The 26643-nt window shown below is 31.1% G+C and overlaps 3 protein-coding genes across 5 annotated transcripts; 2 read left to right on the top strand and 1 right to left on the bottom strand.

The window, feature by feature from the left end:
* Nucleotides 1–275: 275 nt before the first annotated feature.
* Nucleotides 276–5885, bottom strand: LOC129915920 (dynein regulatory complex subunit 3). Its single transcript, XM_055995626.1, has 7 exons — nucleotides 5679–5885; nucleotides 5256–5488; nucleotides 1758–2041; nucleotides 1514–1692; nucleotides 874–1453; nucleotides 478–812; nucleotides 276–409 (listed from the first exon to the last, which is right to left on the bottom strand). Exons 2-7 carry the CDS (start codon nucleotides 5425–5427, stop codon nucleotides 286–288), a joined length of 1674 nt encoding a protein of 557 aa, XP_055851601.1. The 5' UTR covers nucleotides 5428–5488; nucleotides 5679–5885; the 3' UTR covers nucleotides 276–285.
* A 46-nt stretch (nucleotides 5886–5931) lies between these two features.
* On the top strand, nucleotides 5932–21363 carry LOC129915919 (probable serine/threonine-protein kinase DDB_G0268078). 3 transcript variants are annotated; one of them, XM_055995623.1, is made up of 10 exons: nucleotides 5932–6032; nucleotides 11699–11906; nucleotides 12040–12207; nucleotides 13729–13895; nucleotides 13958–14129; nucleotides 14202–15220; nucleotides 15277–15558; nucleotides 15688–15744; nucleotides 20950–21065; nucleotides 21117–21363. In XM_055995623.1, exons 2-10 carry the CDS (start codon nucleotides 11751–11753, stop codon nucleotides 21248–21250), a joined length of 2271 nt encoding a protein of 756 aa, XP_055851598.1. In that variant the 5' UTR covers nucleotides 5932–6032; nucleotides 11699–11750; the 3' UTR covers nucleotides 21251–21363. The 3 variants fall into 3 exon arrangements, with proteins under 3 accessions (XP_055851598.1, XP_055851599.1, XP_055851600.1); XM_055995624.1 differs by lacking the exon at nucleotides 15688–15744 and having other exon boundaries at nucleotides 21117–21359; XM_055995625.1 differs by lacking the exons at nucleotides 15688–15744; nucleotides 21117–21363 and having other exon boundaries at nucleotides 20881–20993.
* Nucleotides 21364–25021: 3658 nt separating this feature from the next.
* Nucleotides 25022–26123, top strand: LOC129915886 (cuticle protein 7). The gene is made up of 2 exons (XM_055995584.1): nucleotides 25022–25438; nucleotides 25500–26123. The coding sequence occupies exons 1-2, from the start codon at nucleotides 25427–25429 to the stop codon at nucleotides 25974–25976; spliced, it is 489 nt and encodes a 162-aa protein (XP_055851559.1). The 5' UTR covers nucleotides 25022–25426; the 3' UTR covers nucleotides 25977–26123.
* The last annotated feature ends 520 nt before the right edge of the window (nucleotides 26124–26643 follow it).

The raw sequence follows: 26643 nt of genomic DNA, 5'->3' as shown, positions 1-26643 counted from the left end.
AGTATCCCAAAAATGGGTGCAAAGACTTTATATAGAAGCCTTATATTAAAAATTATTTAAAATTAAAAAAAAAAAAACAAAACAAATTATGAAGAAACATTGAGAAAAAAGGAATATAATAATGGTTTCTATTATTTACGCTCTTATGTCATGCTTTTCTAAAAAAAAAAACTGCTGTAAAAGGAACTTCAAATGGTGCTAACCTTCCTACGTTTCTGCATCGTTTCATTAAATTAACTCAGTAGATTTGAAACAAAACATTTAGAATTTATAAATTATAGATAACTAAATATTTTTATTTAGTAATTCTTCTCGGATTTCACCTTGAAGTGACTGAATGTTATTGGTCATTTGTTCGATATAGGAATTAATTTCCAGAATTTTGGCCCGATTTCTCTCAAGTTCGTTCCTGAAAAAAAGAAAAAATCTTTTATATAGCCTTACTGACATTTCCTCTAAGGGACATGTTTTGCTTACTTTTGCAACTGTTCAATCAAATCTGTAACAAATTGCTTGCTTCGAACAACTAAACGATCTTCCCTTTCATCGATTTTTTGCACATGATGATCTTTCATGCCAACGATCAAATTATTCAAGGCATCTTTATCTTCCAAACAGATCTTCAAACCATCGGGCACATCATTAAACATTCGAGTAGCTAGCTTTTCTCCAATATATTGCTGAACTAATTCAGTAAGATTCTCTGAGAAATGAACAGCAACATCACGAATTTGTGCAAAATAAATTTGAGTTTGTTCAACAAACTTTGACATCATTTCTTGAATGTTGCGTTCGAAGAAAGATGTTGATTCCTAGAAAATTAATAACTTAGTTATTTATCACAAAACAAGCATGAATTTAAAAAGTTGATACCATAATACTTTCATATAAATGCAATTCATCATCCATAAGAATCTGCCATATGTCGTTAGTTTTCTCTTGGAAATTCAACGAAATATTTTCGAATTGTTCAAAAAGTCTTACACTTTCTGGAGAATCATCATCTTCGCCTTGAAGTGATCTTGTTTCCAGCTGCCTTAGACAGTTTGTAGCCTCTTTGAAGACTTCATCTTTAATAACAACATACTCATCGATGGTCTTATGACCAGATTTTTGAATCTTCAATTGTCCTTCTTCTACACTTTTCATATAAAGATCGATTTCTTTTTTTCGTTCTTCGAATTTTTCAAGTCCAAGTTTGAAGATTTCCTGAGTTATGGCAAAGATATCACTTCGATATTCTGCCATCAGATCATCAATATTATCGCCACCGATTTGAATCAAAGTTCGACCATCATCATCGGCCAACCAAAGTGATTCGAATAACTGATGTTCGTTAAGGTATTCAACGAAACTACTAGAAAACCGTTGTTCACCTTCGAGTTCTTTGGCCTTGTGATTTCGAATTTCGATTTCTTCTTCTTCCGCTGCTTCGATTTCACGTAGTTCGCGACTGAAATTATTTTTCTGTTTTTAAAATTTTTTTAGCAGGTTTTTCTTCAAAATTTCTTACATAAATTTCTGCTTTCCAGCTTCTCGGACAGAATCTTCGATATAAGAATATTCATAATATTTGACATTTGGCAACAACGCAGCAATATAAGTTGATAATGAATAGCCTAGCATTTGACAAACTGGATTACCTTCCATATTGAGAACGCTAAGCTTTTTCAAAAATCGCATTCGTTCCAACTATAAGAAGATAATCATAGAATTTAAACATTTCAATAGAAGATACATTGTTTAGTCTAACTTACCCCCTTCAATGATTCAATCTTGTTGTTTCCTAAACTGAAGATTACCAAATTTTCCAAAGCATCGAAGCCTTCGATAACGGTTATTAAGTTATTGTATAAACTTAAGACTTCAAGATTTTTAAGTGTGTGCAAGTTTTCGATTTTTTCAATATAATTGAATGAAAGATTGAGCTCCTTTAAAGAAGTAAGCATTCCAATATTTTCAATAACTTCAATTTTGTTACAATTTAGACCCAACTTGGTGAGGTTTGGCATCATCCACAGATGATCAATTCGCAGAATATCTGAAATTATATATTGGTTTGAAATATAAATAAAATGCACAAACTTGCTCTTAGAGTTAAAGTTGCTTAAATTTTTAAGACTTTTTATATAGAAAATTGGAAAAAAAATAAAATTCGTTTTAAAAAAAAAATAAAATAAAATCTGAAATCAAATTGCCCTCCAAAACAAGTATGCAGTTTTGACTGATATATTAAGATGCATTTTTAGAAAAAAAATTTTCAAAATCGTTAGAGCCGTTTTTTAAAAAACTAATTTTTTATAAATAATTTTTTGGAAAAAAAGTTTTAAAATAAAATTGGTATGCCATTTTGTAGAAACCACTAATCGGCATCTTAAAACAAAATTTCAAAAAATTCAATGTCCCGTTTTCGAAAATTTGATTTTCAAAAAAAATTTTCAAAATTTTTTTAAAAATCGAAAAATTATTTTTTTGAAAATTTTATTCCTGGTTTATATTTAAATTATAGAAATGCTTCTTCACAAAAAGTTTCGTTGAAATCGAATAAGCAGTTTCGGAGATAATTGTATTTGAAAAAAAAAACGGTTCTATGGCAGTTACCGTTAATAATGATTTTCAAAAAAAAAAAAATTTTTCATTTAAAGATAGACCTTAGCTTAAAACTATCATTTGAATTTTTTAATAAAAATCGTTGGAGCCGTTTTTGAGATATTTCAATTTTACTAAAATCGGTATATGACAAGTACCGTTATTTTTGGTCCAAAAAAATTAATTACAAAAACCCCTCTGGAGAGTCGCCAAATAACGCTACATACCAAGTTTGATATAAATCGGTCCATCCGTTTAGGCTGTAGGTTCGTATACAGACAGACAGACAGACAGACTGACAGACGGACTTACGGGACCTACTTTTTTGGCATTGTCTACCATCGTAATGTCATGGAAAAATGTTATCTCAACTTTTTTTTTGTACGAATACATATGTAACTTGATATATAGTACCTATATCGCAAGTAAAAAATATATGTATGTACCAGTACCTACCTACCTACCTACTCAAGTCGATAAAACGAGATTTAAAGGTTCACTATGCAATCAATTAAGAAATTGTATATTTATCAAGCTGAACAGGATCTTAATTTTTCAAAATTTTCTGCATTTATGGATAAAATTGATAGGTCACTATTTCCTTGATGTTCTGAGGTATTTTTAATTTTTAGTCTTGGAAAATAATCTCTCAGCTGTCCCATGGTAACCGGAAAGGTAAAAAAGAAAGCAGAAAAACTAAAAGCAATAACAGTAAATTCGATAACCAATATTTTAACGCCCCTTACTTTGGCAGACACTTTTTGACGGAATAAAAAGTAATAATCGCAGAAATTGCAACTGCTAGTTTCTTGCGCAAAAATGTTTTCTTTTTTAATAAAAGTTAACTCAAAAGATAGCTTTTAAAATCCAAAAAAATGCGAAATTCAATTTTTTTTTTTACAGAAACTTGAAGTTACCCAGACCCAGGTGAAACGCTAAAACCTCGATTTTGTAGCTCGACTAGATTCATAAAAAATCAAATCTCTGCAAAAAAATTCAGAATTTTGCATTTTTTGCATTTTGAAAGCTCACTTTTAACTTACTTTTACTAGCAAAGTCTTCGATATTTTAAAAAGTGTTTGAGCTACAAAATTAGAGCCTACACCAAAATTTTCAATTGCTACAATTCTGAAAATAAAAATTAAAAAAAGTTTTTTTTTTTCAAAATTTCTCCACTGGCCTCAACAAACCGGAAGAAGAGCACTTTTTTAACTTGAAATTGAAATATAAAATTACCCATAGGATCTACAAAAATAATTTTTGCGCAACAAATTAGCATTTAATTAGCTACAATTTCTGAGATTAGGTTTTATTTTATTATTTCGCCACAAAAGTAAGAGCGTAATAAATATTATGGAATAATTTTGTGGATTTTCGATTTTAAGCACGTTTTTAGAGCAACTAGTTCCTCGCAGAAATCAATTGGCAAGTCGTTATTGTACTTATCTACCAGTTTTGTTGTTATTAAATCATTTAATTACGGTAACAGTGTATCTGGTTCTAAGGTTTCGGACGTACTACTCAGACTATGATGGCTTTGAAATCTTTGTTGAGTTTGACCAGTCGAAATATCCAAGCAGCAATAATAAAAATTGACCTTTAAGTACAATTCGAATTTGAAATTCTCTTATTTCTGCCAACTCATCAAAAAAGCTCTTCGTTATGTACCTTCTTTGTTAAAAAAAAACTCTTTTATTTAAATAAATCAATGAATGAATTTCGATTTCTTTTTTCTTTCAGTCCTTTCAAAAACTTGTTTTGTTTGCTTTTTGTAAATTATTTTGTTTATTCTAAAGGGAAACTGGTTTTATAATTTCAAATACAATAAAATGTTTATTACCAGCCTTATTGCGATTTGCAACCATCAATCGATAGTTGATAAAAATTAAATTTCGATATCTTATTACTTAATTTAGAAAAGTTTTGAAAGCAGAGAATGGTCCTAACCGTTATTGAATGAAATCTAATTACAAAAATTTCATTAAAAAGTTGACAGGTTTCCTACAAATTAGGTTTAAAAATCCCAAATTTCAGTATTTATCAACTTTCGATTGATAGTTTTATATCATAATAAGGCTGTACATTTTTATATTTGTTTCTTTGGTTAAGATACACTGGAAAAAAACTATCAAAAAGCGCATGTACAAAAAATGGTTTTCAGAAAATTTTGATTAGTCAATTTTTTGAGGACCCCTATATCTCGGGGCCCTGTTACATTGATACAGCTGATACTGCGCTAGCTACGCCCCTGTATTAAATTTCAAAGATAATATCAGGATTAACTGTTCATTCTCGGACTAAGTCCATGTAAATATTAAAATTTATAATTATAAATACAAAATAGTCACGACAAAAGTCCATACAACATCTCAATTTGTTATAATATTTATCAAAAAAATTTAATTTTTAAATTAAGTAAATGAAAATGTTATTAGAGTTTTTTGTATGCTAAACATAACAAGAAATAAATAAAGTCAACGACAAAAATAAAATCAAACTTCTCCCCGCTCATCCCAGCTTAAATCTACAACAAGGATATTTAAGTTTCGAATACATCTACTTTGTCCTTAAACATTTTTTATGTAGTTTTAGTTCGTGTCAACCCTTAAGTGCTTAAAAATTTGAGTAGGTGTTTCTTAAAGTGGTCGGAAGAAATAAATACTCACTTAAGAACTCCAATCGCAAGACTGTAATCTTTTCGTATCGTATCGGTTCCATTTGATGTAGTCTCAATGCTTCACCTTTATAACCATCCTCCGAATAAGACTTTTCTATCATCTCTTTGCTTATGACTCCCGGTTCAATTTCCGGATATATAATATCTTTCATACTGTCCATTTCTAGATGACTTCCTTCGCTGTTCCTTCAAATATCTCTAATCACTTTTCAACCACTCAAACTGTTAATGAAAAAAAAAAGAAGAATTTCAAGAAACAGCTGAATTATTCTATCCTCCCTCTCATAGAACTAGCTATTCGCATAGTTGATTTGTTTTGTTTGGGTCACCATCGCACCTTGAGTCTTGGCCAAGTAACCAAGGCTACGGTCGTTAAAGAAACTCTAGTGCGTGAGCGCTAGAAACTACTCACCCTCTCTCCTTCAAAGTTAAATTAGTTTTTTTTGTATGGTTGCCCTCGCCTGTCAGTTGAAAAAGAAGTTCTGACCAGGTGCAATTTAAACGTTACGTACGTCTAAATCGGATCGGATTGTGTTGTTACAAAAGTGCTGCAATTCTCGGTCTTAATTTCGGATATTGTAAAATACAGAAAAATAAAAACAACAAAATTCAAATCTTATGAAAATGTATTTAAGTTGAAGTTCAAATCAGTTTTCAGTCAAAGAAAATTGAAATTATCTACATAAAAAGTGAATTCACCTGCTAAGCTGAATCGAATTGAAAATTAATTGCATCTAATCGATATATGTTAGAAGAAAATATTCGAGTAAGAAAATATATGAGTCGACAACTACACGACTTCCAAGGGGTTAAAGAAAAAGAACGCGATTGCATGATTTGGCAGTCTTGGGTTGTTATTTTTTTTTGGTTTAGTTTTCAATTTTCATTTTATTTTTATTCATTTTGGATACTTTGGAGCAAAGATTGTCTTTTTAAAGTGGTAAACCTGTCTTTTAGTGGAACCTTTAAGATTGAGTGCGTGTGTCAACCAAGACTCTAATCTGGGTCACACATTATAATTTATTTATCAAACGGATAAGCTGATTCGTGAAAGAATGGGGCTAAACTTATTTCTTTTCTTTAAAATACCAAACTACTTAACTAGGTACTTCAAGGGTGTGGAATGGATAATTGGCTTTAAATAAGTCAAAGAATGGGGCAGAGTATAAGATATATAGCCCGGTTGTGTTTGTTTAACCTGAATGAAGGTAGGAATGATTTTGAAGAAAAATTCTTTGAATGGGCGGAATTTTAAATTCCTTTAATGTACTTCATTTTGTTTTTGTTGTTTTTATTGTTGAGAAGGGGTCTTAAGTATTATAAATTAAGAAGGATATGAAGTTTAGCCTCATTTCGAAAGTATAAGTGCCAAACAATTGAATGCGGAATATCTGCCATAGGAAATCAAAAACCATTTTTCGTCCTTGTTAAAAGAGAACTATCTTCAAGGACATCGGTTTTCTTTCTGCCGCATAATTATGTGCCAGACCCGGATACAGAAAAATTTAATAGGTGCTATTGACCTGGGGGAAAATACTGGTTGCCTTAAGACCACTTTTTCACTACAAATTCGGATTCGATTTCTGCAGAAAAAATTAAGCCATATTGTGAGTTTCACCGAAATACAACTTACATTTCTGCATGTGGGAAACAGATTTGTTCAGTTTCAGTTTACCGGAAAAATAGTTAACCATAAGGGAAATATAATACAAAACCAAATTTTGAAATTGAAGTGTTAGGTATAATTTTTATTAGGTATCTGAATCTTTTTTACGTGATCTCACTAAAGGGCTGAATGTGAAAAATTAATTTTCACGCTATTATTTGGGCCGGTTTCAAAATCTACACATTATTTTATGGACGGTAAGGCGGTTGACACTCATAATAAAGAATTTTTTCCGGTTCAGGTAAAAATTTGAAAGTGATAATCGCAGCGAAAAAATCAACTGGTATCAATCAAACCCAATTTTATATGACATAAATTCACTTAAACATCCAAGTTCTTGAACCAAATTGTGCCGACTGGTTATGTAGTTCTAAAATATTGATAATAAAGCAGTTTGTAGTCAATACTAAGATTTTGTACGGGTGCACTCATTCAATGAAATCCCGTTTGTATTTCACAGTGACGTATTTGTTTCATAGAACCAGGGGTCGAATTAGGGCATTCGATTACGTTGATACGTTAACGTATTGACGTCAAAACGTTAATGTTTGATCGAAGCTTATTCCGTTATTTGACCCCAGATTTGCATTTCGATTTAAAAAAAAAAAAAAAAAATGACTTGTCGAAGCCCCCTGAAGGGACAAGGCTTAGAGACTAACAACTCTAACTTGCTTACTATAACAACCATTGTTATGTGCGTGTAATTAATTTGCAAGAATGGAAAAGATCAAAATTTTACCGCAGAGTTCGAGGTGCTAACCAGATATGCACTTTTTCATGACAATGATACTCTTGGAGACTTAGTCAATTCCTCGCAAGAGGCAGTAACCCTAAAAAAAATGTTTCGTGTCAAACCATTGGCGTTATAGTCCACCACACTTACTATTGCGCTACGGTTCAGGTCTTACTTCTCTTCTCCCGGGAGTTTTCAATCACATTGAGCTGATAGTGTTATCAGGATGCTCAACATTTTCAATTAAAGAAGCTTATAAGAAAAAAATGTTATTTTCATCTTCTTGCGCAGAAGAATCATATAAATGAAAGTAAGTCCACCTATACATTTTTTTCAGGGTTGAATCTTCGTGGTGAAAAAAATTGGAGTGTTTTCCTTCATGACGTGAAGTAGTTCAAGTGCAAAATGTACTGGAACTATTTCACGCAATGAATCTCCTCCTTTTAGGTAGGTACCTATATTTTTTCGAACAAAGTATCGCATAAATACAAAAGTTGTTAATACATTTTTTTTGTTAAAAAATGCTCTTTTTTGTTTGTGTTTTTTATCTTTACTTTTTTCTTAAATTTTTTTTACCAAATCTTGAATTTGAAATGATTAGTGAGTATTTTATAGCTTGTGTAACAAGAGAAAATTCAGAACCTGCAATATTTTTATTTTGAAGTCTCTTCATTTCGTAAAAACGGGGTATTTTTTAACAAAAAAAGTATTAATAACTTTTTTAATTATAGCGATTAAAAAAAAGTTTCATGGCAGAGTTGTAGAGAAAGTGAACAATCTTTTTTCGGAAAGTTTTTTCATAATTTTTATAAAAAGTGCTGAAAACTTAAAAATTGTCATTTTTTTTCGGTTTTTTTACTATTTTGTCTAGTAACTTTTTAATATTCAGAATATCGAAAAAGTGTTCTTAAAATAAAAGATGCAAAATTTAATTGTCTACGTTTTTTGTATACCTACACATCTTTTATGTAGGATAAATAGAAATCGAGGTGAATTAGGGTAATGATATTCAGCCAATGCTCTATCGAATGAGCAAAAAAAATTTGGGGGTGGTATAAACTGCTAGGTCGCCCATATATGAACATCATAAATGCACTGCCCGACAAACAATTTTGGTTCTATAAAGCTTTACAGATGCAATTGTGGCTTCTGTAAAGCATTATAGAAGCAAAATTGTTAGTAGGGTGGACTACTAGTAATGTTATAATGTTGATAAAAACGGGCCTGTAATTTATGCAAAGTTAACACCTCAAGCTACCATTTTGATTGTGTAGATACTTAGTTAACCTCGATATTTATTGAAATTGTTGCAAAAATTATTTGCTTTGGGTTGAATAAAATTTCCTTATTGGTTGAAGACTTCCCTTCACACGAAGGTGTTATGTCGTATTTTTCATGTCAAGGTAGAAAACAAATTTTCCAAAAAAACTTCTATTTTTTGGATTAATTTTAAGTGGTTTTAAATTTCTTTCATCGTGAAGTAATTACTCGTACTTAAGTACTCCTTATTCTTTCGAATTTCTTATTCACTTGACTAATAATCAATTGTCTTTTTTCAGTTTTGTTCAGTTTTGTCCTCTTAGGACATTAAAGGTTAATTATAGAAACATTTACATAAGTATTAATTTATTTATATTTATGTATTAATGGCCGTGAAAATTCATTCTATCGAAATCGATCCAAAATAATTAGTGAATGATATCAAGGTTTATCCATTCCTAAGTTACCTATATCTTATACCAACCAATATGCTGTCATTCTATTTGTCATTCGAGTAAAAAGGCTATACGTGATATACCTACTAACCTTATTTTTGTGTGTGTGTCTAATTGCCAAAACAAACAATACATCCTTTTGTGAATGAGCTTTAATAATTATAGTTTGTGTATGGGAATAAATTGCAATCAAAGTCGTAGTGTAGTGTGTAGATGATAAGTTACAGGCGCGTATAATGTAAACAAGAGAATGGGTAATTGATTTTTATTTGAAATCACATTATAATATTGTTTTCTACAAAAAAAAGAAACTATGTACATAAATAGTTGAATTGAAGGTATGAGAACAACAAAGTCAGTTTATTTTCCGAATCCTTTTGAAATTTTTCTCATAATTGTACAAAATTTATACGGGCTTAGTTAGGGTAAGCCCCGTGAAGCAGGAACTACGACCTCAAAATTTCAGAACCAAACTAGTCTAATTCATTTGTCCACCTTTTGTTCATGTTTGTTCTACCAACATTTTCGTTTGTCCACTCTTCAAAAAATTTTTAAAGCAAATTATTATTTTTTTTTATTGGAAATCTGATCAAACAGTTAAATTTTGAGATAGACGCAGAAATTAAACTGCAATCTTTTTTCCTCCTCGAGTTCTTTATATATACACAAAGTCATAGTTTGTCCAACCCCTCCCCCCGTTTAGAAGATATTAAAAAAAAAAAAAAAAAAATCTGCACTGAAAAATTCAAAATCCCCTTAAATCCCCAAAATCTATTTCTTATCAAAATATTAAAATAAAAATTAAAATATTTGCGTAAAAGGTTAGGTATTACATAAAAAAAAGTTACGTATACACCACAGTGACTTTCATAGTTTCCTCTAATTTAATCATTGACTGAATAGCAAAACAATCTGTTTTTTTTTGCCCATTTAATAACTGAAAAGTACACGTTGTAGAGTCAAAATTTTGACTGAGGGGCTTGTTAAAAAAGTTTTTTTTTTCTGGGACTTTTAATTTTTCAGTACAAATTTTATATTTTGAATATTTCCTAAACAACAATTTTAGGTATATGTTAAGAACTCAAGGTGGTGGTTTGAATTTTTGAAAAAAAGTATTTTTTGTGGATTTTACTGGAATTTTAATTTTTTAGTATAAAATTTGTTTTCCTACTTATGGTGGACAAACGACGATTTATAAAATGTATGTATATCACCTAACTATGCTTTTTAGTATGTTGGAAAACGATTGCAATTAGTTGTATACGTCCATCTTAGAATTTTGACGTTTTAGACGACTTTTGATCTTTCAGACTTCCCATAAAAAAAAAGAATTTGCTCTAAAACTTTTTTGAAGGAAAATTGAACGAACATTTTGGGTGGGCAAACGTAGGCAAACGAATTAGACTAGTTTGTTTTAAAAATTTTAAGTTCACAGTCCTGGGTTTACGGAGCTGTTAAGGTATTTTCTATTGTCACGAATTTATTACATGTATTTTATGAGATTTTAAGAATTTTGGGATTCTTGTTGTAAAAGACTCTTAAATCATATAAAACGTGTTTCCATTTCTCCGAAACATTTGAGTTTAATAATTTGAACACGCTTTCACCTTGAATACAAAATTAAATAAACTCTTTTGGTTCTGATAAGGATATCAACTGCAAAACTTTCATAGATATTGGATTATATTCACAGGATCACAGGGTGTTTCTGTATTCGTTTAAAACCGTGCCATTTCCCTCAAAAAATACCTTCTCACGTGAAAAATTAAAATTTATGTGTCCAGATTTGATTACCTTAATTTTTTTTCTAGGTTGATTGACGATAAGCTATTCTTTGACCTTGCCATAGTTAGTTAAAAAGTTATTTTACTATCAACAACAAAGAATATTGTTTGTTTATTCTTCATGTTTGTTTAGTATCAAGTTCACCATAGTTTACCTTAAGTTTATACCTCTAAATAAAAATCCAAGCTACAGGTCTAGTGAACAAGCTTTATCTAGATTAAGATTTAATCGGATATTAATATCAATATACATAGATTGCACGCACTCCTTAGTAGGCAAAACAATTTTCTTTTTTTCTTGTTAGGTATTTATTCAAAACACCACCTGCTCAGTGAAATATTAAATATTAATCAAAATATTGTGGAAGGTCAAAAGCTTCAAGTACATTGATTGGGTTCATAATTCTTTTTATTTATGTATTTACATTAAGTCCCGCCATTTCAACTTAAGTTAACCAAAACCAAAAAAAAAAAAAAATATTAATAAATATAAAACACGTGCCTTAAATATATATTTTTTTTATTATTTTCAAGGCTCAAGGCTCGTATTATTTCCAAAACCAAATAATATCAAAATTCTAGAATTATGAATCGATATATTACCTTAAGCCAATTGGGTGATGGAACATATGGAACTGTTGTCCTTGGACAACGGAAGGATACCGGCGAAAAGGTAGCCATTAAACGTATGAAACGAAAATATTATTCATGGGAAGAGGCGATGAACCTACGTGAGGTCAAGGTGGGTATAAATGTACTTAAATAAATGTACTAGCATATAGGTACTTTTTAAGTATTTGTAATACCTTTTTTTTATTTTGTCGTGAGAAATTTATCATGTGACCATTTCATATTTTGTTTTATTTAAATTGCAGTCATTAAAGAAACTATCACACCCTAATATTGTTAAATTAAAAGAAGTTATTCGTGAGAATGATACCCTGTATTTTGTATTCGAATACATGAAAGAGAATTTATATCAAATGATTAAGGACAGGGACACACATTTGCCGGAAAATACGATAAAAAGTATATTGTTTCAGGTAAGTTATTTTATAATTTTTATTTTAGGGGAAGTGTCCTATTATCAAGGTGAAATGACTCAATTGCTAGAAATCGTAGAATCAAACAGAATAAGAAGTTTTTGTAGGTGCGATTCTTTAGTTTATCTGGCAAAACTGACATATATACGAAATGTTAACAACTTCAATTCATTATTTGAAATTTGACAGCTCTAGCCACCTAAAAAGTACACCCGTAAAAAAATTGTGAAATTTATAAAAAGTATTTTTTATTATTTTTTTACTGAAATAAGTTGGCTTAGAAGTCTTAAATTAGTTATAAAACTAAAATAAAAAAAAAGAAAAAAAAAAACGGGCAAAATGGCCTACTAAGCACTCGGGTAAAATGGCATACTGTGCCATTTTATACTTACTTGCACATTTTCATTTTCTTTATAGTGAAAATGGTTACTAAAAATAAAAGATCTACAGAGCAGTCCTGGACTGAGGACGCATTATATCAAAAACCCTCGATTCCGTGTGGAAAAAAACAATCTAAATCATTCGGAGTTAAAAATAATAGACGAGCAACCAACATGAACAGGGCTTTGAATGACTCATAGAAGGATCTAGGTTCTAGAAAATGAAAAAGGGCCCTTTGACTATATTTTGCTTTTAAAGTCACTTACTATGTTTGGACAGTGTGCCATTTTAACCGGGTAAATTTTATCAGTGATCAAGTGATCAAATCCAAAAAATGTGGGAGTAATTGATTAATATTAAGAAAAGTGTATGGCATTCTAGTTTGAATCCTTGAATGCTACTTTTTTCGAGATACGGGACATTTTTCCTTAGGGGGGTCATTTTAGGTCACCTTCGCCTACTAAATGAATTTGTTTGCGATTTGACATTTTTCTAGTTTATAATGCGAGGTCAAAGGTGTATTAACGTAACAGACTTAAGACTTAACTGATTTCGTTATTCAAATTCGATTTTCAAAGTATTTTTATATCACACTAAGTTTTGATGCTAAAACTTAAAGCATGAATTTGCAATTTTAATTTAATTTTGTACTGTTTTATAAAACTCATTTCATTCCATAAATAAAGCATAACTTCGATAAAATTAAATGTTTATGAATTAAGAAGATCTGATTTTGAACGAAACTTCTGTCATTCAGAAATGTTATTGCCAGTAATACCTACAGAATATGCTGGATAGCACGTTTATAATCGATATCCTAAAATAAAAAACACCCTTATTTTAATATTGTCTCAAATCATTTTCTTTAAGTTGCATGCAGTAAATTTCTTTGCTTTAAAAATATTTTTTTTTTATTATTCATGAAACAATATTTTGTAGTGACTAGCTAAGATAAACATCTTCAAGTCTTGGAAGTATGTTTGTAGGTGTTCTGTTAACTGTTTGACAAATTACATTTTACATTCAGTCTAAGATGAAGAGAATTAAACGATTTTTTGCTCTCGTTTTTAAGTTTATAGTACTTCCGTTATAAGATAACTAAAATTATTGCCTTATATGAAGTTTTCAACTTATTTTTAGGTTCTAACGGGCTTAGCTTTCATGCATCGCCACGGATTCTTTCATCGTGATCTTAAGCCTGAAAATCTTCTCTGTTCTGGTCCGGAGCTAATAAAAATTGCAGATTTTGGTTTAGCAAGAGAAATTAGATCAAGGCCACCATTTACGGATTACGTTTCAACTAGATGGTATCTAAAAAAAAAAACCTTATTTTCTGTGATATTTCGTAATAAAAAAATATCTTTTTCAGGTACAGAGCTCCTGAGGTTCTACTCCATTCAACCCATTACGGTAGTTCCATAGATCTATGGGCGATGGGTTGTATTATGTCGGAGCTGTACACTTTCCGACCTCTTTTTCCTGGAAGTAGTGAAGTGGATCAACTGTTTAAAATTTGTTCTGTTTTAGGAACTCCAAGCAAGGTAACACTTTTTTTTTTTCAAGAAATGCTTCAAACTTTTTTTTTTTAATTAATAAATTTAAATATTTTTTAGAATGATTGGCCTGATGGACATCGTCTTGCAGCCACAATACATTTCCGTTTCCCAGACTGTGTAAAAGTACCCCTAAATAACATAATCACTCGAGTTAGCTCATCAGGTCTTCAGCTGCTCGAAGACTTTTTATTTTACGACCCAGAAAGACGACCTACAGCTCAGCAAAGCATCAAATACCCCTACTTCCATGCTGTCAAACGTGTATCTCCAGGCAACTTAAATGGCATGAAAAATTACAAATATGTCACTGCATCTAGTGTTCTTCCAATAATGAAAGAAAAAATTCACATATCTACCGAACATTTGAATAACAACAAAAACAATAACAACAACAACAACGTGTCCAACAGTAATGCCAACTTGAGAAATATTGTGGAAAATGGTCAAGCGATATTAGTGCCGAAAATAAGTTATCTTGTCAATCCCGAATCTGTCAAAGGTGATAATGAATCGATAAAAAGTGGATCGATACGATACAGTGCGATTATAGCTCCATCTAGTGATATTTTCCAAGGAGGTCTTACAAAACGCGAAGAAAGTATCGGGCCCACAGAATCGATTAACGATATTTATCTGAATCGCAATATATCACAGTTGTTCGGTTTGACAAATCATCATCCGAATGTGTCATTTCATTCAGCAAAACCAATTGTGGCAAATGGCAATCTCAATTCAGCTAAAAGTTTTTCTATATATGACACTGTCAGTATGAATGCCAGGAATGCCAATATGCAGAGACTAAATGGTTTCTATGTGCAACGACAGGCACCTGAGGAGAGTAAGGTGTATAATTTATTTTCAAAAGTTGCTACCAAGCCACAAATGCCATCTCTGCTGATACGAAATACATATGACAGAGGAGACAGGGATGATTTTCTACCAAGTTCTGAAAATCTTTCAGCTAGAAGTCGGGTAAGCATTGCAAACGGCAGGATTATTGAGCCCGCAAGTAATCGAAGTGTTATAAGTAATTGGGATACTGGGACAGCTGGTGATGATTTAGATACGATTTTGGGGTAAATAACTGTCAGTTTTCCAAAATGTCAAATTGATAAATATCTGATTTCCTTAGTTCAAAAATCAAATCGTCTACAAAATCTCGAAAGAATTCAAATGCAAAAGCCAGCCAACTACTTGAAGATCTGTTTGGTCATTTGTCAATGGATTCTGACATAAGTGACAACAAGTATACGAATAATCTGCCATATAATAGTAATTCACTGCATCAACTGTCAACGGGTCGTAACTCAAGCCTTCAAAATGGTCGTTCCAATGATCATTCGTTATCGATTGGAATAAAGGATAGTTTAGAGGCTAATAATGGGAGTCGAACTGATTCATTGTCGACAAATGGGTAAGAAATTAATGAATGTTGATAAAAATTTGCACTGAAATTGTAAACAAAAAAACTTTTAACTCATGTTGTCATCTCATTTTTATTTATGTTATGTGACGTCAATATGAAATTTAATATTTATGTCAGTGATATGTCAAAATGTGCTATTAATCAAGAAGAAGATTTTCAATTTTGGCCAATCAGGTATTGTTGTTGCAGTGGATTTGAAAGTAAATTTATAATTTTTAAGCAAACCTTATCTAGAAAAATTGTAGGTTTTTGCATATAAACAGCACTTATTTATCAATTTTTGAAAATGCACGTGTAGATATCAGTGTGAGTAAAAAGACCTTACGTTTTTTGTGTTCCTTTGAACCCTTACTTCTTACTTACTTACTTAATTAGGGTGATCAGCGTCATAAAGCGGCGAAGAATTTTTATCTGGAAACAATCCAGGGTTCTTTCATCCGCCTTCGTCAAAGTCCATGCTTCTACACCATAAAACAGGCCTTGGGTGATAAGAGTCTTGTAAAGGGACACCTTAGTTGTGAGAGATGGCTTTGGTGGTCAAATGCCTTCTCAAATCAAAGTAGCAGCAGTTGGGAAGAGAAATTCTCCGTTTGATTTCAGCGCTGTTGTTGTGCGATACTTTTCCATGCTTGTTCTTACTACAAACCCACACTGTTATCAGCTGTTTCTGACATACTTTTAAAATCTATATTCCAATAGTTTTTCTATACCTACGAGTATTTCATAACACTTCTCGATCTCATTCAGCTTTTAAGACGACTGTAACGGGTCGCGTAGAAGAATGCTCTGGCGTTGTCGGCCGAAATCGGCCGATCGAACCAAACACATAGAAAAGAAAAGAGAGTGCGTTCACCACTGAAAGCAACTTCGTCCGTTGACGTACGAGCGACCCGATGTCGGCCGATAATTCGGTTTTAGTGTACGCGAACGGTAATGTTTGGTTTTATTTTCCGGACTCTTGATTAATTGTACCGTCTAACATTACCTATTTAAGGACCACTCATTTAAAGAGTTGTTCCGGTTTTTGTTTTCTGGGGTTGTCAACTTTGTGGGAGAAGGCCCTAATTCTTTAATAACTCCAAGAATGAGAGTCTGAGGACTATGCTCTGAGTTTTATGCTTGTAAAACCTGCTCCACAAATATTTGACTGATTTCTTTATAAGTATTTTGTCGCTATACCGTCTCATTTGTAAGGGGTGCCTTACCTCGTATTTTTTTCGCAAACAACTAATCAACTTAAGCTTAACAGAAATGTTATATGGACTGCATTCAATCAAGTATGAATTCTAAATCAAATAAATAACATTTGAGGCGTAGCAGTGCCCACACCAGTGGATTTACTTTTTTTATTTTATAAATTAAAAAGTACACTGTGGTGTATGCGTACTATTTTTTTTTTTTGGAGGTGAATACAAAATAATCTATAATTTTTAAACTAAGGGTAGGATAGCGAAAATAAAAGTAGCGCTATCCTGAGCTTACCTGGGGCAAACAAACTACCGATTTTTTCACAGGAAAAAAAAAAATCATAGGTAATTTTTTTGGGTTTCTAATAGTGGAGTAACTAAAGCTCAAAAATTGGCAAAATTAGGGAACCCGGCCGAACAGCTTAGATTTTGATGATCTTTTTTTTCAAACGTCGGTAATTAAAAATACTTTAAAGTCTATAGATTAAAAATTGCCGGTGTTGCCGTTTTGATTTTTTAAATTTAATTGAAGATTTTTGTGAACAAAAACAATTTTTTTTCAAAAGTTTTTCTTAAATTTCATAAATTAATTGATGCCAAAAGATTGTCTAGGAAATTCAAGGAAAAAAATATATGGGAGTGAGGGACAATCTTCCATAGTACAAGCGATAGATGCAATTTTCTTATTAATTGACTTCAAACACAAACAAAAATATTTGAACACAACGGCAAAAAGCTAGAAGCTTAGTCATATATGTAAAATTAAAATTAAGTTAATTGAATGAACGGCTTTTGAAAGAATGGTAATTGAACTCAGATTTTTGAAAAAAAAAAAAATTATTGAAAAAATTTTAACATGTCGTTTTTTAAACTTGGTCGTAATATAAAATGCATTTATTTTCAAATTTTGTTGGCCGCATTTATTATGATTTCAAATTATAAAAGGAAATGTCAATATGTATTACGGTTTATGAAAAAAATTAAAAAGTATTTCATTTTCGAAGAACTTTTTTAATAAAAGTTTTGAAAAAAAAATGTAACTTATTTTTTTTTTAAAGTTCAACATCTAAACATAAAATTATTTTTTATTCATTTAATAACCCCTACTGTTGAAAGTTAAATAGCAAAATTTTAAAGTTCCTATTTACCACAGTCTTTGAGAAAATTAATTATTTCAATGCAAAAATTCAGTTTTAATAAAAAAAAACCATTGAAATTGAAGTAATTTTTCATTTTTTTTTCAAAAGTGTGATATATTTTACCTTTTTTGCTTCGAAATTCAAATGATAATATTTATGGCCAAACATTTTTTTTAAATAAATTCATATTTTATTAGAAAAAGTTTGGAAAAAAGTCATTTTAAATTTTTCTAATAACATTTTTTTTTTTAATTCTGAGTTTGAGGACCATTTTTTCAAAAAGCCTTGATTTAATTTAGTGGATTTAAATTTAAGAGATAAGAATGAGCTTCTGGCTTTTTAAAATGTATTTTAAAATATTGTAGGTGTTGCCGTTGTTTTCAAAATATTTTTTTTGTGTTTGAGGTCAGAATGTTAGAAAATTACATTTATCGCTAAACGATGGAAGATTGTCCCTTACTGCCTTTTATATATTTTCCTTAAATTACCTAGAGAATCTTTTGCTATCATTTGTTTTATGAAATTTAAGCAAAAAAAATGGTTTTGTTAAAAAAATTTAATTTTAATTTTAAAAAACAATACGGCAACACCGGCAATTTTTAATCTATAGACTTTAAAGTATTTTTAATTACCTACGTTTGAAAAAAAAAATCGTCAAAATCAGAGCTGTTCGGCCAGGTTCCCTAATAATTTGCTTTAGTTACTCTACTATAATATGAAAAAAGTTTTTTTTTTGTATCTTTTGTAAAATTAGCGGAATAAAGAAAAAAAAGTTGGGCTATCCTGGGCTAACGTTGGGCAAACCAAATGAACCACACTGAAAATACAATAATTTATTCACTAAATAAAAAAAAAATAATTCCATTATAATTTTCGAATTAAAAAAATCTTCGGCTTTCGTATGCTAACCTTGGGCAATCGAACCAGGCAGATTTGAAAAAAAAATAAGCATTTGGGGGTGCCAACTTCACAAAGCCGTTTCAACTTCATTAAGGCATTTCAATGCATTGCAACATTGTTTTATTTGAATTTATAAAGGAGATGGCACATTTTTTGGCCCAGTGTGTGCACTAACGAAATTGGTATCAAATGAAAGGTGACGATAAGCACATTACGTGAGTAAAATATTTTCAAATTCGTTAGTGGAGTTTCGGAGATATTTGAGTTTGAAGTTTCGAATTTCACAATCAAGATTTCAGCTATTTTTTCGAACAATTAATCGTAGAATGCGTAATAAGGGATGTACAGAAAACAGAAAACTTGCAAGGACTTTTTAGATTGGAAATATATTATTCTTTCTTTTTTTAGTACCTACATTATTTTTCTCTAGGATTTTAAATATTTTAAACAACCCTTAAAGATAAGTGCGAAATTACTGAAAATGAAATACTTTGTGGTTCTCTTACTCTGAAAGTATAACTCCTAGAGAAAAATGATATACTAGAGAAAGAAAGATAATTATATTTCAATCTAAAAAGTCCTTGAAAGTTTTCTGTCCGACCAGTCGTTCTCGAGATATTCAAACTAATGGGTTTTTCAAAATGTCGGACGCCCAACAATACCAAACAATACTCAAACTGAGATTTGTACTTGGGATAAACATCTCTTCAATACTGCATTCAAACTTAGCTGACGTCATAACTTTTTTCGGATTTTCCCCATTGACTGAACTATAGTTTCTATTCTTATTATTCAATAGGCATATTTCAGCCCGTTTTTGTGTATTTTGCTTAATATACGGTTTTTGTATAATTTATAGAACTGTTTTATATATAGAATTAAAGGCAATACATTAAGCTATGTACAAATTGCAAAAAAGTACATGTCACCACTGAATATTTTGATATTTCGATGTTCCAAAGGCCTCGCTTAAAAAAATCACCTTTTGAGAAGTAAATACCTAATATGTATTATTTTTTTCCAACATAGCAAAAGATTTTTGATAAAGATTTACAGACAAGAGAAATACCTTTCATTTGATATCAATTTTATTTCTGTACATCCTGTACAAGCTGAAATCTTGATTGTGAAATTCGAAACTTCAAACTCAAATATCTCCAAAACTCCACTAACGAATTTGAAAATATTTTACTAATGTAATGTTCTTGCAGTGTGGTCCCATTTTAATTTCGTTCAGTTCTGGCTATAGAAACTATGAGAAAAATCATAAAACCGAGTTCTAAACCATGGAAGTCAGTTTTGTTTTTTTTTTTTTAATAAAAATGATTATTTTTCTATGTCTTACTTATGTAAGATTTTTTTTGAAAAAAAAAAAATATTTTTTTGAAAATGTGTTATCAGTGCTGAAATTTTTTTGTGTAGTTTATCAATACTATTCCCCAGTGAAGTACGTAGGATTGTTTTGAAATATTAAAATTTAACGATTTTTTGATCCTTTTTTCACCAAATTCTGTTTTTGGAATAAATACATTCTGATCAAACTAATGCCATTTCTTAAAAAATCAATATTTCAAAACTGGGGAATAGGATTGTTAAGCTCCACAAAAAATTTCAGCTCGATCGGTTAAAAACTGTAGGAGTTAGTTGGTCGACCGATGGGCAAACAGGAGTTTGCGATCATCCTGAACTACGCCGCCATTTTTTCATTAAACATTTTTAACATTAGCCTATTCTGTTACTTATTGATATACTTAACCAAATTTAACAAACTCCACAAAAAAAAAATAATGTTTCGTGCCTACAAAGTGTAATTACACCTTAAAGTTAAGGAATTTATTTCAAATATTTTTAACTTACTACTAGGAATGAATTTCGTGGATTTCTAAATTAATAAACTTCTTATTTGATTTTATTTTTACTTTTTAACAGTGTTGTTTTTGTGTTGATAGTATAATTCGTAGTTTTAAACCATTTCATTCTTTCCATAGAAAACAATACACCAGTAAACTCCTAACACAATATAATTGTTGATATGCACTGTATCATATTTTGTTTATATCATATACTTATACCTATATACACAGGTTCAAACTCAACGCCTTTCGTATACATTAAGCAAATAAAAAAAAAAATCTAAAACCAACATATTTTAGAGTACCGACAAATTCCGATTTTAAACAACCATCAACGGCAAAACCAGCATTTCCCTGGGACGAAACGAATAAAACCGAAGATGAAAAACTCACAGCATGGATGGTATCGGAAAATGGTAATCAATTCAATAGTATCCATTTTCATTTAATCTAAAATTTTATTGTAGGATCATTTTTGGAGAAACAAAATAATGCCAAAGGATACAACATGATGAATAACAACAACAACAGCAACAATAATGTCAATAATACACGATCAACAACAACAACAAGCTGGACTTCAAAGTACCTGAATAAATAATAAATTTAACAAAGACAAAGAGAGAATATAATTTAAAAATTCAATAGTAGCTCAGTCAAATAAGGATTCAAAGTTTTCGATCGTATTAGGTTTGGATGAAGTAACTTTTTATCGGTTTAATAAAGAAATATCGTGGTACCTAACCTACGACATGTCATAGGTACTACCTACAATTCACCTCCTAGTCTGAACGACTAAGCAGAGATGCGAAAGGCAGTACCTAACTCTCTAAAAGCGATTTCTGCCACCTTAATCAAGTCAAAGCTTGTTTCTTGCTGTCGCGAAGAGCTTAGGGTTCTTGGTATGCAGCATAGTGTAAGACTCTGCTGGGTTCCCGGCCACAGTGATGTGTTCGGCAACGAAAAAGCGGATGAGCTTGCAAGGGAGGGCTCAGTTCTTGATCCCTCTCTCATAGACCATAACATCAGAATCCCACAATGTGAAATAAAGCGAAATATCGTCAACAATATTTCACAAAAAAACCAATGAAAGATGGAACCTCCTAGAAACCTGCGGTCACACCAGGAAACTATGGCCAAACTTCGACGAGAAAAAATCAAATAAGATCTTACTACTTAGTAAACCTTCCTTAAGATCCCTAATAGGCGTCTTAACGGGACATAACCTACTAGGATACTACAAAAAGAAAATGGGGCTTAGTACGGATGATCTATGCAGAGGCTGCGGCAATGAGGACGAACAGGAAAACACTGTTCACTTCCTCTGTCACTGCCCAGCACTCTGTCGCACTAGGAAAAAATTCTTAGGAAACTACTTCTTTAATGAATTAGAAGAACTATCGGAACTATCAGGCAATAGCCTACTGAACTAAGTCCTCCAAATGGCTCGAACAACCATAGCATTCATAGGTTAACACTTTTTCATGAAGTTACAATACTTCAGGGTATCACAAGGGATCTACATTGATCTAAGTGTGACGGTAACAAAATCAACTGTCAGCCCATTTAACCTAACCTAACTCTCTTTGAAGAAATCTTTTTAGTTTTTTTTTTTAAGGTAATGGAAATTTGGGAATTGAACCCAAACCTTTGACAATAGTCCATCGCAATAACCATCGCTCCACGATGTACGTAAAAAATTTGTAAAAATTATAAGTTGACTGCGAATGAAAGAGTTTAAACAACAAATTGTTCACATTCACTTTTCTTTATGAGAACAAAAAATTTCTTTGGACATCTGAGAATTTTCGACAATAAAACCTTGCGTTACAAGTTAGCCGATTTTTTGCATTCTTATATATAATCCAAGCGACGGCGACCGTAGAGTTACTTAGCTCGTGGGATCAGAGGTAGGAATAAGTGTTAAAGAAATCATAAGTCCATTTTGATAATAGAAACTCTATTTATTCTATTCCTTTGAGCTCATGAAAATGAATGAAAAAAAAAAAATAAAAAGAGCATAATTTGAAGAATTTTACTAGTAAATATTTTTTTCAAGAGGAGGGGTATGATTTTTTTAAAGGGCTAGCCCTGTTTAAATGAAAAAAAAACTAATTTTTTGCTCCATTTTTTTAGTATTTAATAAATTTTGATAAAATCTATATACTTAAAATTTTTGCTTGTGTTTTCGAGTGAAGAACGATTTTTTTGGTCTTCCAATTATTTGAAAAATTTGTCAAGTTTACATTTCAAAAAGTCTAAGCCCTGGTATACGTAGATCGAGCTAAATTTAATCTCAACTTTTTCTCAAACATCAGCTAAGTTTCTAGGGTTGGTGATGATGATGAATGATCAAAACCCGTAATCCCAAAAGCCGAAATCCAAAAGACAGACCTGGTTAAACACAAAATCTCCAGGAAAAAATCTAAAAAAAAAAATCTCCGAGAGAAAATCTCAAAATTTCAGATGCGCAAGTTGTGTATTTTCATTTTGGAAAGACCTTTTTTCACTCATACCTATTTAATTGTAAGCCTCGATAACTACTAACGTCAAACATTATGCTTAGTTCAACTTGATGGTTAAGGCATATGAATATTAGGTCAAATAATGAAGGTTCAAATCACGGTTGTTTACATAAATTATTTTTTTTATGTTGCGTTTTTAAAGAGGAACCTTTATGATTTTAAAATTGTTGGGTTAAATTCTGATTTTACTTTGAATTTAAGTGGTTTTTTCTCATTCTATACCGGTTTTGTTTTTGCTATTTGGAGATTTTTGGGAATTTGGAGAAAGTTGGAGAAAAAATTATTTATTGAAGATTTTGTCCATGGGGTCAAACATTTTGTGGAGATTTTATCCTATTGAGATTTTATTTTTTTGGAGATATTGTATCTCTCCAAAGTTTCTAGCTAAATTTTGAAGTATGAATTTTTTGAAGAATACTATAGAAATTTGTGTTATCTTGGATCCCAGTTCCCGGAGATGATGAATGTGTTCTAAAAACATTTGAAACTGTTGAACAATTTAAAAAGATTGTATTTACAAATTTTTATCTGTGAATTTTATTAAACTTCGACAGTAGGTGGTTTTTGATTTTTAAGTTGGTACTGCGTACCTTCTGGCTAAAATTCTCAGCTTAATTTTAGCTCTGCTAAAATTTGAAGAAAATTTTGTATTAGAGTTTAAATTTAGCGCAATCTGCGTAAAAGACTTAGATTATAAGCTTGAATTTTATGGTTCTCCAATTATATTTTGAAACTGTCGGAGAATGAACTTCTAAGATGCATTTCTGTTTTTCTTTATCATTTACCTATGAAACAGAACTTACTTACCTCTCTTCACCCTCTTTGAAATTATTTTCATATTTGTTGGTCGGAGAGTGTCAAAAGTTTCGAAACTCAGTTCTTCCATGTTTTGAATTTTCTGACACTGAGAAAAAACAATCTTAGAATTAGGCGCGTCCCACAAAGAGAGATCTCTGAGGGCTCAGAGATTTTTATTTTAAGCTTGCTTCACTAAATAATAAATTTTTCAAAATATTTTTTTCACAGTTGAATATTTAAAGAAAAGTTGCAGTTGTGTTGTGACATATTGAAGTGTTGGATTCGGTGAGAAACTTGTCCCACAAAAATTAAATTGAGCCCTCATCAGAGATTGTTTTTTTTGTGGATGGCGACTATTTTCTTCTATTTTCTTCTATGGTTTTAAATGGTTTATCTTAGTCCTCCACTCACCAAAAGACCTTCTGGAGCGTAATTTTATGAGTTTGCGTGGGGCAAAATATTCAAATCTAATTGTTCTTAAAAGGGGTACCATTTCTAAGGTTTTAAGTTGCATTAAATATCACTTCCAATTTTCTACAGTATGAAAGTGCTTAAGTGCAGCTTTGAAAACATGTAGCCTAGCTCTTATGACATTTGACACATGCGAAATGGTCTTCTAACGTACCATGGAAATGATCGTTTATTTTCTAACCTTATTTGACTGGCTAATTAATCTGTTTATATTTTTGAGGTCTTAGATATATAAATTTGTTGCATTAAATACAATTTCTGAACAGAATTTTGATAATCTCTTATCATTTGACAACAACTGAATTTAAAATATCTCGAAAAGACCCCGAAAAAATCTAAACAGAACTATAAAAAGCAAGAAGTTGCGAGCGAATCGTTTTTCTGTGATATATCAAAAATTAAAATTAAAACTTATAACTGTAAATGTATATCTGTCCTAAAATATCTGTTATAAAAATAAGCCAATCTAAATGTTGTAAATAAAGAAGAAAAATGTTAATTTTTAAATTAAACAAAAATTTCTATTCTCTGAGTTAAAAAAAAAATATTAAATCCAATAGATTTACTTTCACCACTGAAGCCAGTAATGTTGGTGTCATTTGGCGCCGAAGAATGAAAAAGAAAAAAAAAAAATATAAATATTTCTCATAGTTGGGGTGTAACTATGCGCGATTCTGTGGGATTGTGTCATGAACAATTGTGCGCATACAAATGTAAAAATAGACTACCAATGACGACGTCCTAAGATGCAAAAGAAGCTATAAAGAAGAAAAAAAGGGCATAAACCTTAAAGGGTATCATCTTACATTTCCTATTATGCCTCAAGACATTGCCCAAGATCTCTCTCTGGCAAACATCTGATATGTGGTGACAATTCAACGAGTATAAAAGCAAATGTGACAGTTCCAAGAAGTATCATTCAGTCAATCATCAGCTTTTAGTTAACATCCTCAACCAAAACCGAGATCCATAACTTAGCAACCATGGTCTTTAAGGTAAAAAAGATTATAATAACTTAAAAGGCTTCAGTTTAACACTATTTTTTTTTTTTTATAGTGTGTAGTCATCCTTGCCACTGTTGTAGCTTGTGCCAACGCCGGAATATTACAACTGCAACAACAACAGCAACAACTGATTCAAGAGCAACCTCAAACGTTGGTCCTTCAAGCCGGACCACATCCAGACGAACTGAGATCCAGTCCAGCTCAATACGAATTCCGTTACTCAGTTCATGACGTTGGCACTGGCGACATCAAGGATCAGCAAGAAATCCGTGAAGGCGATCAAGTTCGTGGCCGTTATTCCCTAATCGAACCCGATGGCAACCGTCGTGTTGTGGAATACTCCTCAGATCCCCTTCTCGGATTCAATGCTAATGTCCGACATGAACCATCACCATACCAGGCACCAATCACTTTAGCTCTAAGTCGTCAATCCTTGGCATCCATTACACCGGGATCTGCACAAATTGACCAGCTGGGTTCACAGTTGATCTCACAGCAGCAACAACAACAGCAAGCTGGTTTGCATTAAAAGCTAAACTACACGCACTGTTGCATCACTATTCTTCTTATTTAGCCAACTATAACTCTATTTCTATTTAGATTCAATTTTTCTAGTTTCTTTTCTCATAAACATTAGCAACACCAACAACAAAAACAACAACAACAACTGTCATTGCATTGCATTTTGTTAATACTACTTTGTATAATCATTTTCTCTTATTCTATATATTTTTTTACTAATAATAATTATGTATTATTTTTTTTTTATACTTTTTTATATAAAATGTTTTTTATCTATATATAAATATTTTTTTTGTTTATATTTATACTTTTGTTGTATAAGTGTAGTAGAATTGATAGACTGGATGAGAGCAAGAACAAGAACAAATAGCACAATATAAACGAAAAAGGAAAAAAATTACAATATAAAGAGTGTTTTATTCGAAAAAAAAAACTAAAATTGACAACATTTTTTAAATAATATCAGTGTTTGTATTTGTGTTACAACAACAAAGCGAAAACCTATAAGTGTTCAATATCGGATACTTTTGTTGTAGCGGAAATACCTAAATAAAATGATCTGATTTGGATCACGGGGACAATAAAACATGGCTAATTAGAGTAACTAAAGCAAATTTTATTATTGAACCCGGCCGAACAGCTCTGATTTTGACGATTTTTTTTTTTAACGTAGG

This window comes from Episyrphus balteatus, chromosome 3, assembly GCF_945859705.1.
Source record: "Episyrphus balteatus chromosome 3, idEpiBalt1.1, whole genome shotgun sequence".
In the NCBI taxonomy this organism is placed as follows: Eukaryota; Metazoa; Arthropoda; class Insecta; order Diptera; family Syrphidae; genus Episyrphus; species Episyrphus balteatus.
This window is presented reverse-complemented; position numbering and strand designations above follow the sequence as displayed.